Genomic DNA, 21339 nt, shown 5'->3' with positions numbered 1-21339 from the left:
GTATTAGGGAGTTATTAATCCAGAGTAGGGAATCATTACTATATCATCACATAGCACTGCAGTAACAATGCCTACAGAAACTGGATCATGGTCACAACACCAAAACAATGGGTAAATGATGCATATATAGCTGTCACTGCTCCAGCACACTTGGAACAGGGCATATTTTGGTACATAGAAACTTTGCATAAATAGGGCCTTTTTAGGAATTTCCTTTGATTTTTTTAAAAAAAATAGGAATTTTAGCCAAATTGAAAAACAAGAGGGCCAAGATGGCCCTAGGTCGCTCACCTAAGAAACACTCCATAACAGTGTAAAACATGTTTGACCTAGTGATTTCATGGAAACAAATATTCTGACCAATTTTCATTAAGATTGGACCAAAAAATTGGTCTCTTGCGATAAAACAAGCATTTTCTTAGACATGACCTAGTTTTTGACCCTAGATGACCCATGTTCAAACTCGACCTAGATTTTATCAAGGCAATCATTCTGACCAAAATTCATGAAGATCAACTGAAAAATACAGCCTCTATCACATACAGAAGTTTTTTCTTTGATTTGACCAAGTGACCTTGTTTTTGACCTCAGATGACCCATATTCAAATTCGACCTAGATTTCATTAAGGCAATCAACCTGACCAAATTTCATAAAAATCAATTGAAAAAAACATTCTCTATTGCATACACAATGTTTTTCTTCGATTTCACCTAGTGACCTAGTTTTTTACCCCAGATGACCCATTTTCGAACTCGGCCTAGATTTCATCAAGGTAATCATTCTGGCTAAATTTCATGAAGATCAGTTGAAAAATACAGCCTCTATTGCATACACAAGGTTTTTCTTTGATTTGACCTAGTGACCTAGTTTTTGACCCCAGATGACCCATTTTCGAACTTGGTCTAAATTTCATCAAGGTAATCATTCTGACCAAAATTCATGAAGATCAATTGAAAAATACAGCCTCTATCGCATACACAAGGTTTTTACATGATATGACCTAGTGTCCTAGTTTTTGACCCCAGTTGACCCATTTTCGAACTCGGCCTAGATTTCATCAAGGTTATCATTCTGACCAAAATTCATGAAGATCAATTGAAAAATACCGCCTCTATCGCATACACAAGGTTTTTCTTTGATTTGACCTAGTGACCTAGTTTTTGACCCGAGATGACCCATTTTCGAACTCGGCCTAGATTTCATCAAGGTTATCATTCTGACCAATATTCATGAAGAAGAATTGAAAAATACAGCCTCTATTGCATACACAAGGTTTTTCTTTGATTTGACCTAGTGACCTAGTTTTTGACCCGAGATGACCCATTTTCGAACTCGGCTTAGATTTCATCAAGGTTATCATTCTGACCAATATTCATGAAGATTAATTGAAAAATACCACCTCTATCGCATACACAAGGTTTTTCTTTGATTTGACCTAGTGACCTAGTTTTTGACCCGAGATGACCCATTTTCGAACTCGGCCTAGATTTCATCAAAGTTATCATTCTGACCAATATTCATGAAGATTTAATGAAAAATACAGCCTCTATTGCATACACAAGGTTTTTCTTTGATTTGACCTAGTGACTTAGTTTTTGACCCGAGATGACCCATTTTCGAACTCGGCCTAGATTTCATCAAGGTTATCATTCTGACCAATATTCATGAAGATTAATTGAAAAATACAGCCTCTATAGCATACACAAGCTAAATGTTGACAGACGACGGACGACAGACGACAGACGACGGACGACGGACGCCGGACATCGAGCGATCAGAAAAACTCACCTGAGCATTGCTCAGGTGAGCTAAAAATAGGAAAAAGTAGGAATTTTAGGGACGCTAGACAGCCTGACATTCTGACCAATTTTCATGAAGATCTCATGAAAAATATGGCCTCTAGAAAGGTCACAAGGTTTTTCTATTTTTATACCTACTGGCCTAGTCTTTGACCGCACGTGACCCAGTTTGGAAACTGACCTAGATATCATCAAGGTGATCAATCAGATCAATTTTCATGAAGATCCATTGAAAAATATGGCCTCTAGAGAGGTCAAAAGATTTTAACAATTTTAGACCTACTGACCTAGTTTTTGACCGCAGTTGACCCAGTTTCAAACTTGACCTAGATATCATCAAGATGAACATTTAGACCAACTTTCATACAGATCCCATGAAAAGTATGGCCTCTAGAGAGGTCACAAGGTTTTTTATTATTTGACCTACTGACCTAGTTTTTTAAGGCACGTGACCCAGTTTCAAACTTGACCTAGATATCATCAAGGTGAACATTCTGACCAATTTTCATGAAGATCCATTCAAGGGTATGGCCTCTAAAGAGGTCACAAGGTTTTTCTACTTCAAGACCTACTGACCTAGTTTTTGATCGCAGTTGACCCAGTATCAAACTTGACCTATATATCATCAAGATAAACATTCAGACCAACTTTCATACAGATCCCATGAAAAATGTGGCCTCTAGAGAGGTCACAAGGTTTTTCCATTATTTGACCTACTGACCTACTTTTTGAAGGCACGTGACCCACTTTCGAACTTGATCAAGATATCATCTGGATGAACATTCTGACCAATTTTTATGGAGATCCATTCATAAGTATGGCCTCTAGAGAGGTCACAAGTTTTTTCTATTATTTGACCTACTGACCTAGTTTTTGAGAGCACGTGACCCACTTTCGAACTTGACCTACATATCATCAAGATGAACATTCAGACCAACTTTCATACAGATCCCATGAAAAATATGGCCTCTAGAGAGGTCAAAAGGTTTTTCTATTATTTGACATACTGACCTAGTTTTTGATGGCATGTGACCCACTTTCGAACTTGACCTAGATATCATCAAGGTGAACATTCCAGGCTGTCTTGCATACACCAACAAAAAATTAGGGCTAATTTTAGGGCAATTTGTACAAAAAAATAGGACTAAAATTAGGAATTTGGTACAATTTTAAGGAAATTTTAGGGCTCAATTTAGGAATTTTCAAATCAAAATATGGACTTTAAAGACCATGTAATGTGCTTACCTTTATGTGATTGACATAAAAGTAACTCAGAAATAGTGCTTTATTTACAGAAAAGATGTCTCCTAGCTTTCCACTGTTTTGAACTGTGCTAAATTAGTAAATTGTTTTTTTCTGAATTAGAAGAACTTTTAAACAACATTTAAAACATTTTCTCTTTGATCATTGCAAGAAAGTTAAAAAATTAGGAATCTTTGTGAAAAAATAGGGCCTTTTTAGGAATTTCCTTTGATTTTTTTTAAAAATAGGAATTTTAGCCAAATTGAAAAAAAAATAGGAAAAAGTAGGAATTTTAGGGACGCTAGACAGCCTGACATTCTGACCAATTTTCATGAAGATCTCATGAAATATATGGCCTCTAGAGAGGTCACAAGGTTTTTCTATCTTTAGACCTACTGACCTAGTTTTTGACCGCACATGACCCACTTTCAAACTTGACCTAGATATCATCAAGCTGAACATTCAGACCAACTTTCATACAGATCCCATGAAAAATATGGCCTCTAGAGAGGTCACAAAGTTTTTCTATTATTTGACCTACGGGCCTAGTTTTTGAAGGCACGTGACCCAGTTTCGAACTTGACCTAGAAGTCATCAAAGTGAACATTCTGACCAATTTTCATTGGAGATCCATTGAAAATTATGGACTCTAGAGTGGTCACAAGGTTTTTCTATTTTTAGACCTACTGACCTACTTTTTGGCCGCATGTGATTCAGTTTCGAACTTGACCTAGAATTTTCAACATTCTGACCCATTTTGTCACTTCGTGACAGGTGAGCTAAAAACAAGAGGACCATGATGGTCCTGAATCGCTCACCTCTTCCCACATGACCCAGTTTTGAGTATGACGTCGTTTTTTCTATTATCTGACATAGTGACCTAGTTTTAGAGCTCATGTGACCCAGTTTTGAACTTGACCTAGATATCATCAAGATAAAAATTCTGACCAATTTTCATGAAGATCCATTGAAAAATATGGCCTCTAGAGAGGTCACAAGGTTTTTCTATTATTTGACCAATTCAGTTTTGAAATTGACTTAGATATCGTCAAGGTGAACATTCAGACCAATTTTCATGAAGATCCATTGAAAAATATGGCCTTTATAGAGGTGAAAAGATTTTTCTAATTTTAGACCTACTGACCTAGTTTTAGACCACAGTTGACCCAGTTTCAAACTTGACCTAGATATCATCAAGATGAACATTCAGACCAACTTTCATACAGTTCCCATGATAAGTATGGCCTCGAGAGGTTACAAGGTTTTTTTATTATTTGACCTACTGACCTAGTTTTTGACGGCACATGACCCAGTTTCAAAATTGACCTAGATATCATCAAGGTGAACATTCCCACCAATTTTCATGAAGATCCATTCAAGGGTATGACCTCTAGAGAGGTCACAAGGTTTTTCTATTTTAAGACCTATTGACCTAGTTTTTGATCGCAGTTCACCCAGTTTCAAACTTGTCCTTTATATCATCAAGATAAACATTCAGACCAACTTTCATACAGATCCCATGAAAAATATGGCCTCTAGAGAGGTCACAAGGTTTTTCTATTATTTGACCTACTGACCTAGTTTTTGATGGCAAGTGACCCAGTTTCGAACTCGACCTAGACATCATCAAGGTGAACATTCTGACCAATTTTCATGAAGATCCATTTAAAAGTACGGCCTCTAGAGAGGTCACAAGGTTTTTCTATTTTAAGACCTACTGACCTAGTTTTTGGCTGCAGTTGACCCAGTTTCGATCTTGACCTAGATATCATCAAGATAAACATTCAGACCAACTTTCATACAGATCCCATGAAAAATATGGCCTCTACAAAGGTCACAAGGTTTTTCTAGTATTTGATCTACTGACCTAGTTTTTGATGGCACGTGACCCAGTTTCGAACTTGACCTAGATATCATCAAGTTAAACATTCTGACCAATTTTCATGAAGATCCATTGAAAAGTATGGCCTCTAGAGAGGTCACAAAGTTTTTCTTTTTTTAGACCTACTGACCTAGTTTTCGACCGCACAGGACCCAGTTTTGAACTTGATCTAGATATCGTCAAGATGAACATTCTGACTAATTTTCATGCAGATCCCATGAAAAATATGACCTCTAGAGAGGTCACAAGGATTTTCTATTATTTGACCTACTGACCTAGTTTTTGACCGCAGTTGACCCACTTTCGAACTTGACCTAGATATCATCAAGGTAAACATTCTGAACAACTTTCATGAAGATCCATTGAAAAGTATGGCCTCTAGAGAGGTCACAAGGTTTTTCTATTTTTAGACCTACTGACCTTGTGTTTATCGGCACGTGACCCAGTTTCGAACTTGACCTAGATATCATCAAGGTGAACATTCTGACCAACTTTCATAAAGATCCCATGAAAAATGTGACCTCTAGAGTGGTCACAAGCAGAAGTTTATGGACGGACGGACACACGACGGACACCGTGCTATTTCAAAAGCTCACCTTGTCACTTTGTGACAGGTGAGCTAAAAAACCCTTAAGTTTATACCACTTTGTTTTTACCATCATTAAGTTCAATTATTTTAACAAATTTATGCAAGACATAATGTCTGTCAATTTAGACCACATTTTGTTTACCTTCATTAAGTTTGATGACAGATTCATGGAAGACTTGTCGTCTCTCTATAGACTGGTTTATTCTCTTCCACTGGGAGTAGTGGGCCTCTGGTTCATAACCTCCACCTTTATAGTAAAACAACAAGACTATATACAGTGATAAATCAACAGCATTTATATTATTTGTGTACTGATAATTACTGTTTGATCCACAAACTTTTTCCTGAATTTTTTCTTTATTCAGCTAACTCTACATGTATCATCCTACACATCTCCAGGCATGGTTGTGGGAACTTTCTGAATTCTGAAAAAATCTTGAATAATTCTAATCTATGGGTGCAAAACAGATTTTCATAGTAAAATCCTGTGTAAATTTGGACCTTAAAATATTGGGGTTTTTTTATGCTAACTTATGTTTACTACAATATTGTGAAAGTTTCAAACAGATGTAGCAAACAATAGAGCCAAAATTTCAATTTTTACAAGTAATTTTGCCCAAAAAGACTGAAAATACAATCGAAAATACCCTATCAAGATACATTCGGTAATTGATAAAAACAAGAGGGTCATGATGACCCTGGATCGCTCACCAGAGTTATATGAGCCACATGTTTCAAATGTCAAACTGATGATTTTTAGAATTTTTTTGGAAGATTTTCTGATGTACAATCAAGTAACCCCTGGGGCGGGGGCCAAGTTTACCCTGGGGGTCATGAATGGAACAAAGTTTGTAGAAGTCTACTAGGCAATGTAACATATCAAATATCTGAGATCTAGGCCTTCTGGTTTATTTTTAGCAAATTTATGAAGATTTCCCTATATACAATCAAGTAACCCCTGGGGCTGGGTAAATTTGACCCTGGGGGATCCAGATTTGAATTTTTTTGTAAAAGTCTACTAGGCAATGCTACACATCAAATATCTAAGACCTAGGCCTTCTGGTTTATTTTTAGAAAATGTTTGAAGATTTTCCTATGTAAAATCAAGTGACTCCATGGGGCGGGGTCAATTTGACCCCGGGGGTCATGATTTGAAAAATGTTTGTAGAAGTCTACTAGGCAATGCTACACATCAAATATCTAAGATCTAGGCCTTTTGGTTTATTTTTAGAAAAATTTTGAAGATTTTCCTATGTAAAATCAAGTGACCCCTGGGACGGGGTCAATTTTGACCCCGGGGGTCATGATTTGAACAGATTTTGTAGAGGTCCACTAGGCAATGCTACACGTGAAATATCTAAGCTGTAGGCCTTCTGGTTTATTTTTAGAAAAATTTTGAAGATTTTCCTATGTAAAATCAAGTGACCCTTGGGCCGGGACCCCGGGGGTCATGATTTGAACAGATTTTGTAGAGGTCCATTAGGCAATGCTACATGTCAAATATCTAAGCTGTAGGCCTTCTGGTTTATTTTAAGAAAAATTTGAAGATTTTTCTATGTACAGTCAAGTAACCCCATTGGGCGGGGTCAATTTGATCCTGGAGGTCATGATTTGAACAAACTTTGTAGAAGTCTACTAGGCAATGCTACACGTTAAATATCTAAGAATTAGATCTAGGCCTTCTGGTTTATTTTTAGAAATTTTTTGAAGATTTTCCTATGTAAAATCAAGTGACCTCTGGGGCGGGGTCAATTTTGACCCTGGGGGTCATGATTTGAATAAATTTTGTAGAGGTCCACTAGGCAATGCTACAAGTGAAATATCTAAGCTCTAGGCCTTCTGTTTATTTTTAGAAAATTTTTGAAGATTTTCCTATGTAAAATCAAGTGACCCCTGGGGTGGGGTCAATTTTGACCCCGGGGTCATGATTTGAAAAACTTTAGTAGAGGTCCTCTAGGCAATGCTACATGTCAAATATCTAAGCTCTAGGGCTTCTGGTTTTTGAGAAGAAGATTTTTTAAGATTTTCCTATGTAAAATCAAGTGACCCCTAGGGCGGGGTCAATTTTGACCCCGGGGTCATGATTTGAACAAATTTGGTAGAGGTCCACTAGGCAATGCTTCACATCAAATATCTAAGCTCTAGGGCTTCTGGTTTTTGAGAAGAAGATTTTTAAAGTTTTTCCTTTCTGTTGTCATGGCAACCAGAGTTCTGCATGGAATTCAATTCTTTGGATAATTTTTAAAGAAGACCATCCAAGGAACATCCCTGTGAAGTTTCATCAAAATTGGCCTGTTGGTTTAGGAGGAGATGTTGTTTAAAGGAAAGTGTGGACGGACGGACGGACGGCCGGACGCCGGACGGTGAGCGATCACAATAGCTCACCCTGAGCACTTTGTGCTCTGGTGAGCTAAAAACTAAGCAGGACATTTTAAAATCTTTGAAGTTCTTAATAACATGTAAAGTTTTGAGGAGTTGTAATGTGCACCTTTACACTGAGGTAAGGATGCATGAAAGTCCTCCAAAAAATTACAAATTGTATTTAAGAAAGTGTACTTTTGTATAAACTACTGGACATATTTAAACATTTAAACACTGAGGTAAGGATGCATGAAAGTCCTCAAAAAAATTACAAATTGTATTTAAGAAAGTTTACTTTTGTATAAACTACTGGACATATTTAAAATGCTACATTCAAAATATATCAAAGAACAAATGAAAAGTCCCGTTTGTTTCACTTTTCAGATTGAAAATCCATGATTTATTGTTCCTCAGGAAACACCCATTGTGGTGAAACTATGAAATTTTATGCACATGAAATAAAATTGTTTTACAGTATCCAAGTCTGCCTATGTCCAGTATATTTTTCCTGTTCCCCTGTTTTTCTAAACTCTGTGATAGTTTATTCCCAATATATTCACGTTTACCTATACCTATCACAGCACTGATTAGTTTATCATACCTGTTTTCTGTTCTTGTTTGGCTAAACTCTGTGATCTTGTATCCACAATATATCCACGTTTACCTATACCTAACACAGCATTGACTAGTTTCTCGTCCTCTTTACATCTCTTCCCACTTGGTCCAGTGAAAGGTTGACTACATCGCATCAACACTGCCTATAAATACATTCAGACACTAAAATATTACATGTGCTAAACTTGCTAACACTAACAAATATCTCAACAATGACTTGCATGCTTCCAAGTATCCAAAATTCAATTTAAGATACTTTTAAAAAGCTAACTCAACATGTAAAACATGCAAAAAAAATACAAAGAATACATGTATTACTTAAACAATTTTTATGCTTTTTTTTAAATTAAAGTATAGAATAAACTATAGGAGCCGGAACCACATCAGTCCTCCAAGCAAGAGCTGTCACAGGAGACAGCGCGCTCGACTATTTCGATGCTGGATAGTGAAACTGGGCACATCTGAGGAAACTAGAGCTGTCACTGGAGTGTTTAATGACTCCAATTGTGGATGAAGATACTGCACAATAGCCTGAGTCTATGTCAAAAATATCAACTTAAAGTAATAAGAGAGGTAAAGATAAAATGTATCAAAACACTATATAAGTATATCCTAAGCAAAAAGGGGCATAATTCATTAAATATTGGTGCCAGAGTTATGCAGCTTGTGTCATATAGTGTGGGTGATGATGTTGAACAAATATTTTAAGTTTGAATCAAATCCATTCAGTAATAACAGAGACAGAGTGGAAGTGCATCAAAATTTTAACCTAAAATTCTAAGTAAAAAGGGGGAATAATTAATGAAAAATTGGTGTAAGAGTTATGCACCTTGCGTCATATGGTGTGGGTGATGATGTTGAACAACTATTTTTAAGTTTGAATCAAATCCATTCAGTAATAACAGAGACAGAGTGAAAGTGCATCAAAACTTTAACCTAAAATTCTAAGTAAAAAGGGGAAATAATTCATGAAAAACTGGTCCCTGAGTTATGCACCTTGTGTCATATGATAAGGGTAATGATGTTGAACAATTGTTTAAGTTTGAATCAGATCCATTCGGTAATAACAGAGATAGAGTGAAAGTGCATAAAACTTTAACCTGAAATTCTAAGTAAAAAAAGGAATAATTCATGAAAAATTGTGCCAGAGTCATGCATCTTGTGTCATATGATGTGGGTGATGATGCTGAACAACTATTTTAAGTTTGAATCAAATCCATTCAGTAATAACAGAGGTAGAGTGAAAGTGCACCAAAACTTTAACCTGAAATTCTAAGTAAAAAGGGGGAATAATTCATGAAATAAATGGTGCCAGAGTTATGCACCTTGTGTCATATGATGTGGGTGATGATGTTGAACAACTATTTTAAGTTTGTGTCATATGATAAGGGTAATGATGTTGAACAATTGTTTAAGTTTGAATCAGATCCATTCAGTAATAACAGAGATAGAGTGAAAGTGCATAAAACTTTAACCTGAAATTCTAAGTAAAAAAAGGAATAATTCATGAAAAACTGTGCCAGAGTCATGCATCTTGTGTCATATGATGTGGGTGATGATGCTGAACAACTATTTTAAGTTTGAATCAAATCCATTCAGTAATAACAGAGATAGAGTGAAAGTGCATCAAAACTTTAACCTGAAAATCTAAGTTAAAAGGGGGAATAATTCATAAAATATTGATGCCAGAGTTACGGCCCTTATGTCAGATGATGTGGATGATGATGAGGAATAAGTATTTCAAGTTTGAATCAAATCCATCAAGTAATTACAGAGATAAGTTGAAACAAGAGGGCCATGATGGCCCTATATCGCTCACCTGTTATCATTGCACTTGAGGACAAGGTCCTCAGAAAAAATATCTAAGTCCAAAGGACAGGAACAACAAAGGGAAGAAATTTAACCAAAAAGAAAAAAAAATCTTACAAGGTATAGATATGTCAAAATACACCTAAAAATTGGAGGTACCATCCATGTTGTACCACAGGAAAGTGGTCTCGGTTTTTCCCTACAGCCAATAATAAAAAAGTTACTAAAAATAAGCTATTTATACAAACGTAAAAGAGAAGTAATTAAAAAAAAAATTATTGTAAGTGAACAAAAGAAGGATCTGCCAAATAAATCTGTTGACATAAATGAAATTTCAGATCAGTATCTTCATTAGTTACGGAGATGTACCCATTTTAATTTGAAATAAAGGGAGGTAATTTGACATAAAATCAGTCCATAGTTATCTACCCTGATTGGCTCAGTCCAACTAATGACAATAATGAAATTTCAAATAAGTCCTATAAGTACTTACTGATATAAATCCATTTTGATTACAATCAGGGGAGGTAATCAAAACTAGAGCTATTACTAAAGGTGATGAATGTACCCCCCGCATGCACTGACACAGTACATTGCAATTTGACACACACAAGATTGCATAATTATGTGGACTGTATGTATAGACTGTATGTATACAGTATAGGAACAAAAAACAAAGTCCCATAACTATGCAGAATATTTATCTAAAAGAATGTAACATGCACCATGCACAACTAGGGTTGGTACTGATCACTTGTGTGAAGTTTCATTAAATTGTGTGTAAGGGTTTGGTAGATTAGGCACGCACAAGATTGCATATGCAGACTGTATGTACATAGTATGTTAACAAGAAACAAAGTCCCATAACTCTGCAATTTTTATCGCTGAAAGAACCTAACATGCCCCATGCACAACTACTGTTGTTACTGATCACTTGTGTGAAGTTTCATTAAATTGTGTCAAGGGGATGAGGAGAGATGGTGCGCACAAAATTGTGTCTATGTATATAGTATAGTAACAAAAAAAAAAACAAAGTCCCATAACTCTGCAAAAAAATTTTCTGAAAGAAACTAACATGCCCCATGCACAACTACTGTTGTTACTGATCACTTGTGTGAAGTTTCATTAAATTGTGTCAAGGGGATGAGAAGAGATGGTGCGCACAAGATTATGTCTATGTATATAGTATAGTAACAAAAAAACAAAGTCCCATAACTCTGCAAATTTTTTTTCTAAAAGAACCTAACATGCCCCATGCACAACTACTGTTGGTACTGATCAATTGTGTGAAGTTTCATTAAATTGTGTCTAGGGGATGAGGAGAGATGGTGCGCACAAGATTGTGTCTATGTATATAGTATAGTAACAAAAAAACAAAGTCCCATAACTCTGCAAATTTTTTTTCTAAAAGAACCTAACACGCCCCATGCACAACTACTGTTGGTACTGATCACTTGTGTTAAGTTTCATTAAATTCTGTCAAGGGGATAAGGAGAGATGCTGCGCACAAGATTGCGTCTACAGACAGACGGACAGACAGCCAGACGGACAGACAGACAGACAACCTGAAACCAGTATACCCCCCCTTACAACTTTGTTGTCGGGGGGTACAATAACTCTGGAACCTACGACTGGATCTGATTAGTCATGGAATCCAAGATTTATTGTTGTTGAAGATATTTTGGAAGTTTGTATCAAACAAGAGCTGTCCGTAAGACAGCCAAGCTCGACTATTCGAAATATTGTCCCTGAAGCAGGAAAATATTACCCAAAAAGGTTAAATATCAAAAGAGTTTTAAGTTCAAAAGGGGAAATAATTTGACCAAAATGCATACCAGTTATGGGACTTGCTGCTATCAACTAGTTTTATAACCCCGAAGGCACATGTGAAGTTTCAATTCAATATCTGCATTAGTTTTGGAGATAGAAACTTGCATGTAAAACTTTAACCAGAATTTTCAAAGTCCAAAAGGGGGCATAATTTGCCCAAAATACATGCCAGAGTTATGGGACTTGACCCAGTGAGGTTGGTAATTGATCTAGAAAAAGAAAAAATAAGTTTCAAATCTATATGCCTTTTAGTAATAGCTGTATGTACTTGCACGCAAAACTTTAACCAGAATTTGCTAAGTCCAAAAGGGGACATAATTTGGCCAAAATGAAGGTCAGAGTTATGGGACTTGCTGCTATCAACTAGTTTTATAACCCCGAAGACCCATGTGAAGTTTCAAATCAATATCTGCATTAGTTTTGGAGATAATAACTTGCATGTAAAACTTTAACCAAAATTTTCTAAGTCTAAAAGGGGGCATAATTTGCTCAAAAAACATGTCAGAGTTATGGGACTTGACCCAGTGAGGTTGGTAATTGATCTAGAAAAAGAAAAAAGAAGTTTCAAATATATATGCCTTTTAGAAATAGCTGTATGTACTTGCACGCAAAACTTTAACCAGAATTTTCTTAGTCCAAAAGGGGGCATAATTTGGCCAAAATGAAGGTCAGAGTTATAGGACTTGCTGCTATCAACTAGATTTATAACCTCGAAGACACATGTGAAGTTTCAAATCAATATCTGCATTAGTTTTATAGATAGTAACTTGCATGTAAAACTTTAACCAAAATTTTCTAAGTCTAAAAGGGGGCATAATTTGCTCAAAATACATGTCAGAGTTATGGGTCTTGACCCAGTGAGGTTGATAATTGATCTAGAAAAAGAAAAAATAAGTTTCAAATCTATATGCCTTTTAGAAATAGTTGTATGTACTTGCAGGCAAAACTTTAACCAGAATTTTCTAAGTCCAAAAGGGGGCATAATTTGGCCAAAATGAAAGTCAGAGTTATGGGACTTGCTGCTATCAACTAGTTTTATAACGCCGAAGACACATGTGAAGTTTCAAATCAATATCTGCATTAGTTTTGGAGATAGTAACTTGCATGTAAAACTTTAACCAAAATTTTCTAAGTCCAAAAGGGGGCATAATTTGCTCAAAATACATGTCAGAGTTATGGGACTTGACCCAGAGAGGTTGGTAATTGACCTAGAAAAAGAAAAAATAAGTTTCAAAGCTATATGCCTTTAATTGATGGCTGTATGTACTTGCATGCAAAAACTTAACCAAGGTGTGACGCCGACGCCGACGCCAGGGTGAGTAGAATAGCTAGACTATTCTTCGAATAGTCGAGCTAATAAAACCATAAATGAAGTCTCTATATGGCTGCAAAAGCCAAAATAGCCAATTCTGGACCTTTAAGGGGCCATAACTCTGGAACCCATGAAGGAATCTGGCCAGTTCAAAAAAGGAATCAAGATCTTGTGGAGATACAAGTTGTGTGCAAGTTTGGTTAAAATTAAATCATACATGAAGCTGCTATTGGCAGACAATGCCAAAATAGCTAATTTTGGCCCTTTCAGGGGCCATAACTTTGGAACCCATTAAGGGATCTGGCCTGTTCAAGAAAGGAAGCAAGATCTTATGGTGACACAAGTTGTGTGCAAGTTTGATAAATTCAAATCATAAATGAAGCTGCTATTGTGCAGACAAGGTCAAAATAGCTAATTTTGGCCCTTTCAGGGGCCATAACTCTGGAACCCATAATGGAATCTGGCTGGTTCAAGAAAGGAACCAAGATCTTATGGTGATACAAGTTTTGTGTAAGTTTGGTAAAATTCAAATCATAAATGAAGCTGCTATTGTGCAGACAAGGTCAAAATAGCTAATTTTGGCCCTTTCAGGGGCCATAACTCTGGAACCCATAATGGGATCTGGCCAGTTCAAGAAAGGAACCGAGATCTTATGGTGATACAAGTTGTGTGCCAGTTTGGTTAAAATAAAATCATAAATGAAACCACTATCGTGCAGACACGAAATTGTTGACGCACGGACGGACGGACTGACGACGGACGAAGGGTGATCACAAAAGCTCACCTTGTCACTATGTGACAGGTGAGCTAAAAAGAGAAAGTGTAAAAAAAACTTTAACCAAGGTGGGGACGCGGAGACGCCGATGCCGGGGCGAGTAGGATAGCTCTCTTTATACTTCGTATAGTCGAGCTAAAAAGGTATGTACAATATATAAATAACATTGGTAAACATGCTTGGCATTGAGTCACATTGACAGCATATGTATATTTGTAACAACACAGGCATGTAGACTTTTTACAGCCAAAACACAACATGAATAGCACTACTGTAAATATAACAATCAATCTGAAGCCAAGAATTGGGAACCAACCTTGCTATCTCTATGGTAATAGCTAAGTACTGGAAACCTCCCACCTTGTCTGAATTGTGACACCTTTATCAACATCTCATCTGTGATAGATTTTGGAACAAATACTGACTTTGGGTAGGTTGCACATAGCTGAAATATATAGATGTTTGTCATTTATTTAATTAAGCCACACATACTTTATGAGGACCCTTTGTGGGAGAGACCATGTGAGCACAAAAATTTGTAGGTACAAAGCACCCTTACAAAAGACTCTCTTAGTTGGTTGAGCATGGAATCAAACTTGTGACCCCTGATTTCTTAATCCAACACAATACATTATAAAGGAGAACATTCTGATACTAGTAGTTTGAGTCATACATTTAATAAAATAAACCAGTCAATGCTTTAAATGTCTAGCTTTCTCTTTCCACATATACCACTATATAGTATTTTCTGACAAAATAAATCGAGTTTTGAAAATTTAACATATGTGCAAACCTGGACAAGTACACTAAAAGCTATATTCTACCTTATAATCTTTATTTGCAGTAGTAATTCTCCATTCTTCTGCACAGTCCTTGTAGCGGCTCCATTCTGCCTCCAGTTTAAATGCTGACCAACCGTCCTCTAAGATCTCAAAAGAAGGGCGGTAAAAAAATGGATATTTCAAAGTAACATCATCTGTAAATGAAACATATGGTGGTATATTTTAGAATGAGTTGTCTCTTGTCTTGGTAAATACACAGAACTTTTTGAAGTTTATACACTAACCTTTAATTTTTCACCTAATTAGAGTATCATTAATAAAACCATAAATGTTTACAAAACAAGCCACATATAAAATGTTAATCATTAAGACATTAAAATTTGGACTTTCAATAAGTGTACAGCCCTTATACATAATAAAGATATCTCAGTAATGCAAATTTGCTTTTTTTACCAAATAATGTACAGCATATTTCCAGACATTGCATCACTTTTTTTTATTATTATCATCATTCCTGTATTCTGAAGATCTGTTTGGTTTAATGCAGGCCTCCTAGCAAGCCTGAACAAAAATAAAGGTTTTTATAAAGGCTCCAATCTATGGAAATAAAGGCCTTTTAGTGTAAAATATTAAAAAATAAAGAGTAAATAAAGGCTATTTTTGTCGAAATTCTCGTTGAAAACACATAATATATATAGGTATTTACTACATGTATGTGGTCTGGTGAACACAACAGCATTCTGAAAAACTCAAGATGAAAGATACACAAGCAGTATCCTAATAACAACACTTAAAAGGGGGGAAGAAATACAGTAGTATAACCATTACTTGCTTTAAACTGGCACGGCAAGCAGTCTGAACAAAAATATAGGTTTTGAGTGAAAATTACAGGCTATTTGGCCATTTTAAAGGTTTTTTCAGAAGATTTAAAGGTTTTAAAGGTTTGTTCTGAAATTAAAGGTTTTTAAAGGTTTTAAAGGTTTCACTAGGAGGCCTGGTTTAATGTCATGCCGACACAGTGATCTGTCATGTTCTTTCCAGCTTTTCATGGTGGAGGAAGACCCCAGGGGCACCTTTCAGGCATAGGTGGACACCTGGGTAGAACCACCAACCACACATAAGCCAGCTAGTTAGCTTCCTCACAAAGAAGAATTTTACACCTCAAGTGAGCTTTTGAACCCACATCAGTGAGGGGCAAGAAATTCAGTCAACAACCATAACCACTGGACCACGAAGATATCATATTCTGCAGAAGGCTATAGCCTAAACATCAAGGAGATGAAAAGCATCTTCCTCCATCCTTGGTCTCGTTAGTGCCTTGATGATGGTGACTTTCTCCTTGTAACACACAGGTACTGTTGGTTGTTCTGACTGAGCTCCTAGCTTAGCCAGTTTGTCTGCCTCTTCATTGCCTGCAAGTCCACAATGGGATGGAATCCACTGAAGTGCTACTTTGCAGGTCATACTCAGGCTCTGCATTCTCCTGGCTAGCTGCGGAGCTTTATTGTTGATCAGAGCTTCCATGACAAACAGTGCATCTGTGAAAAAGACGACTGAGGAGCTTTCTTCTGCCGAGTCTTCAACCATTGAGACGGCCTTCATGAGTGCTTCAGTCTCTGCCTTATAGTTGCTGCAGTGTTTTCCTGTGGCTGCATGTAGTGTTTCTCTCTTGCCAGATGGGTACTGAATGAAAACTCCTGCTCCTCCATCTTTGACGGCGCATGTGGCTGATCCGTCTGTATAGACATGAGTCCATAATTCCGGAGGATAGTCTTCATTGATCATAGCAAGTGTGAGGCTCTTCCGAATGCCTTCATCCTCTTGCTTCCCGCGGTCAAGACAAGGAACAGCAAGTCTCAAAGTCACTGAGGACAGATCATTCGCTAGTGGGTTTATGATGTCTTCACTACATGTACAAAGCTGCTACGTTTGAGCCAATTCTTTGTATAGCCATCTAGCTTGGCTTTCATGGGATGGTCTTGAAAAGACCTGAACTTCTCTGCTTGAAGCAGAACCTTTGCATGTCTTCTGTCTTGTAACGGCTGTGTGCCTGTTAGCTTCTCCATGAAGGAGATTGGCGTAGACTTTGTAGCACCTGTCATGATCCGCAATGCTTGGTTCTGAACCTTGTCTAAAGCCTGTTGGTTAGTTTTGGCAGTAGTGGACCAGGCAGTTGAGCTATACTCTAAATGGGGTCTCACTGTTCCCTGATATACTGTCTTGAGTATTTGCTCGTTTGCTCCCCACGTTGTTCCAGCAAGTTTGCGCATCATGGCAAGCTTTTTACGGGCCTTCCCTCCTGCTTGACTAATGTGGGGCTTCCAGGTTAGCCGTTTGTCAAAGGTCACTCCAAGATATTTTGCCTCATCTGCTTCAATCAGCGAAGTATTTCCCATCTTGATTTTACCCGCCCTCTGCTTTGACGACAGGGAGAATAGTGTGGTGGACGATTTCTCTGTATTGATCGATACACACCAATCTTCAGCCCAAGCTGAAAGCCTGTTGATGGCTTCTTGCATCCAGTATGTGGCTGTAGTGGCATGTTCTTCCAGATCGTCAGCGTAGAGAGCAGCCTTAACTCCTTTCGGTAGTTCAGACACCAGATCATTGATGAAAAGCAAGAAGAGTGTAGGGGATAAGACTCCACCTCATGGTTTCAAATCCTGGTGAGAGTCAATTTGACAGAACCCTCTTAAAAATCATTTTCCTGGGCAAGGTCTGTAGTTTGATATTAAAAATTTACACCATCTCTGATGAAAACTTACCTATGTTTGAAAGTTGTTCAATGGAGTAAGCAACATTGATACAATCTTCAGCTGATGGTATATCTAGGGATAGAAGGGTAAAATCCTTGCACCGTACAAAAATCACGCCCCCTGAACCAATCAACCTCTTCTCTACACTGTCAACACTTGTATGTAGCAACTGTTAAATATAATAGTTCTCACATTAATATAATTAAAATTAACTCGAGTAAATAAATTTAATTCTGCAATGACAGGCTTTTAGTAACAGAATCCATTTTCCAGATATTAGTAATGCCTTGGCTATTTCAATACTGAAATCATACAACAGTATTAACAATAAGACCCTACTAAAAATGGCTTGTAAATCTAAACAGACATACCCACAACTCTTCCTTGTTTTCTTTTCTACAAGACAATATGAGATGATGCCCAGTGATACACAGTGTCCCATCCACAGGTTTACAGAATGGTTTCTTCAATGTGACACCATCAACCATTGGTGTTTTTATGAATTCTGCAAACTCCATTCTTCATCTAGATCAACCTGAAAACACAATTACCACTATTAAAGTTACACTAGACCCAAAATTTCATATTTGAAAATATGAACAATTACAATAAATAATTTATGTAAACATATAATAAACAAGTTGATGTGTATTAACTGTACTATATGTTAGATTTAAAACAGTACACACTCAATACATGTATAGTTAAACTGAATATAAATGTGTACTACAACAAAATGAAAACATATAGCCCAGCTCACTGATGTCCATGTATTCTGACAAAACAAAATAACTTAAAGGAATTTTGTAGTGGATTATCCAAAGAATATTTGTGTGCAACTATTTTGAATTCTGATGGGAAAATTCTGAAAGTTTACAAAGCTTTCCATATAACCATACAGGGATGTACTTGATGTTCTTTAATAAAACTGTAGACAATGACAGATAACACACATCCAACAGTTCTAACAGCTTCCCTACATAAATGTATATATCCATACTTATACCTATGTTTAATTTCTCTGTTACTGACAGCAAAAATAACAAACCAAATGACCAGATGCAGGTATTTTAATGACTTTTAATGTCAACTTATAAAGATGGAAAAGTCTTCAGCTACATCATGCATGAATAAATTTTTCTGTAACATTTTATTTATTCTTAATCTCAATCAATTTTTTTTGTTAATGGCATCTTAAATTAGGTGCAGCCGTGCTACAACACTGCAGAAATTGTCTTTGTACAAAACAAGTAAAACCCACAGTCACAGAAATTCCTTCTTTATATACATAAAAATTTCAAACTGTCGGCTCGATAACACTTGTCATACTTATCACCTTAGTAAAAACTTTAACAAAGGAAAACTACATGAATTTAAACATATTTGCTGCTAAAATGAATTAGCTAAACCATGTTCTATGAAATTCAAGTGACCTATACAAGAGAGGATACTTGTGTGACTTGAAAGTGCTACAATTTGCTATAAAGCCATTTCAAAGGTAAAACAGTGCCATACAATAAAAGATATAATGTTGACAAACACATCTGTGTCTAGCTGTTTCAATGACCCTGACCTTTAGTCTCAACAAATGCATAAGTAGTTTGAAGAAGTCTTTCACTTGATTTAAAGTGATGCATGGATTCATTTATCTGAAACAGTTTCTTTATTCTTCTAATATTCTGTCTGCAAAGTGACCACTCACAGAAATTCTTTCAGTATGTATATCAAAAATTTCAATTAAAGTTCTAATTCCTGTATTGATAAGTCTTGTCATGCTTTTCAGTAGAACCTTAGCATACTATTTAAGGACAATATGTGCACTAGAATATCAGCTGCAAAAAATTAACTATCTGAATGACACTCTATCAAATTCAAGTGACCTACAAGACATGAGATAGGACATACCAGTTGAAAGTGCTACAATTTTCTACAAAACCATTTCAAAGACAAAATATTGCCATGCTATGAACAGTCTGGGGTGTTGCTTGAACAAGTTTTTACAATATGTAAGTTAACATGGTGAAACCTCAAAGAATGCATTTATTAAATTGTTGCAATGAAACTGTTCACTACTAAACAGTCAGGGGTGTATTAGTTTTAAGTTATGTAACCTATTTCAGTTACTTTTTCAAGTATTTTATAACCTGTATTAGTTATAAAATATAGTTAACCCAGGTAAGTTATTCAAAAAAAGTATTTTTGCTGTTCTCACAAAGTGACCTTTAAAGTGAAATTAGTAGCAAACTGTGGTTAATCAAATTCTCTTTTAGTCTGAGCATGACCTTGATAAGCATAATGGAATATTAAGAGTTTTATATCTTTAAAACTTTTGCGTAAAACTTCATCAGCCTTGCGTAAAAAAAAAATTACTGCAAAGCTAGAAAGATAAAAGGTCAAGGATTCAGGAAATAATTGCATTAGTCTCATTCAAAATGAGGAACTGGCACAGGAGGGATTTGTAATATTTTATGATAACTGAAACAAGTTATGAAAGTTTAAGCAATAACTCAAGTGGGTTATAAACTGCGATAACTTGAAACAGTTACACCCCTGATTGCTAAAAGGAAAATCATTGACAGAATCTATTCACTTTAAAAAAAAGTTTAAATTTTAATAGTGCCATTATACCTGTTACACTGAGTGCAAACTTAGCAAATTTATCAGGGAGCCAGTGTAACAATGACATTATAAATTTCTCATTAGCAATGTTTCCTTAGGGAATATGAATGAAAAAGAGCTGTCTTATGACAGTGTGACTATCTGAAATCCTTCCATCTATTACTAGCTTACATAAAAGGCTTTAATAAAATTCTAAGTTGAAAAGGGGGCATTTTTAGCTAAAATGTAAGTCAAAATGATGAGACTTGCCACATGAGGAAATTTAAAAGCATTAAGCGTACTAATTTTTGAGAAACCTCCTTACGTACAAACAGGCCTCGACCTTAACTTTTTTCAGCAGTTGCCAGCAGGTCCACCAACTGCTAAAATCTAGTAGACCTGCTCAGACTTTAGTGGACCTCCAATTCTATCACAACAAGAGCTCGTCGAACACGAAATGCCCCCCTTGATGCATTCAGTAATTGCACAAGGAACAGAAATTATATGCTCACTGTAAACAAAATTCTACCATTCTGGTTTAATCTGACCTTGAACTTTAACCTATTAACCTAACAAGAGATTACAGATTGATCTTGGTGCCATCCACTGAGCCATTTTTGAATGTTCCAAATTTCAATACTAGCTCAAGGTCAAAATCAAGGTCAAATTTCATTTAGGTACAAAACAATGTGTATGTGGTCCAAATTTGAAAGCGGTCGCTTGAGAAATGTGAAAGCAGGTCACTAGGTCAATTTCAAGGTAAAGTTCATTTCGGTAGGCAGAACTATGCATGTGCTTCAAATGGAGGCTGTAGCTTGAGAAATGTGAAAGTAGGTAATAGATAAAAATCAATGTAAAATTTCAATTCAGAACACAAAAATATGCATGCAGTCCAAATTTGTACCTTCAAAAATGTGAAAATAGGTCACTAGGTCAGTCTCATGATCAAAGTTCATTTCGGTACACAAAACTATGCATGTGGTTCAAA

At 36.3% G+C, this 21339-nt stretch overlaps 1 protein-coding gene across 2 annotated transcripts in view; it reads right to left on the bottom strand.

Moving 5' to 3' along the window:
- LOC123541424 (myotubularin-related protein 9-like) overlaps positions 1 to 21339 on the bottom strand; it is a 53633-nt gene that overhangs the window by 18221 nt on the left and 14073 nt on the right. For both annotated transcript variants that reach the window (XM_045326885.2, XM_045326886.2), the window contains exons 2-7: positions 18125 to 18288; positions 17763 to 17922; positions 15040 to 15191; positions 14532 to 14660; positions 8476 to 8632; positions 5656 to 5760 (exon numbers count right to left, since the gene is read on the bottom strand). In XM_045326885.2, the coding sequence (XP_045182820.2) occupies positions 5656 to 5760; positions 8476 to 8632; positions 14532 to 14660; positions 15040 to 15191; positions 17763 to 17922; positions 18125 to 18271 (850 nt within the window). In that variant the 5' untranslated portion in view covers positions 18272 to 18288. The remainder of the gene's footprint in view (positions 1 to 5655; positions 5761 to 8475; positions 8633 to 14531; positions 14661 to 15039; positions 15192 to 17762; positions 17923 to 18124; positions 18289 to 21339) is intronic.

Source organism: Mercenaria mercenaria, chromosome 16 (assembly GCF_021730395.1).
Source record: "Mercenaria mercenaria strain notata chromosome 16, MADL_Memer_1, whole genome shotgun sequence".
Lineage (NCBI taxonomy): Eukaryota > Metazoa > Mollusca > Bivalvia > Venerida > Veneridae > Mercenaria > Mercenaria mercenaria.
Note: the sequence above shows the minus strand (reverse complement) of the source record. Positions and strands in the feature narration are given on the sequence as shown.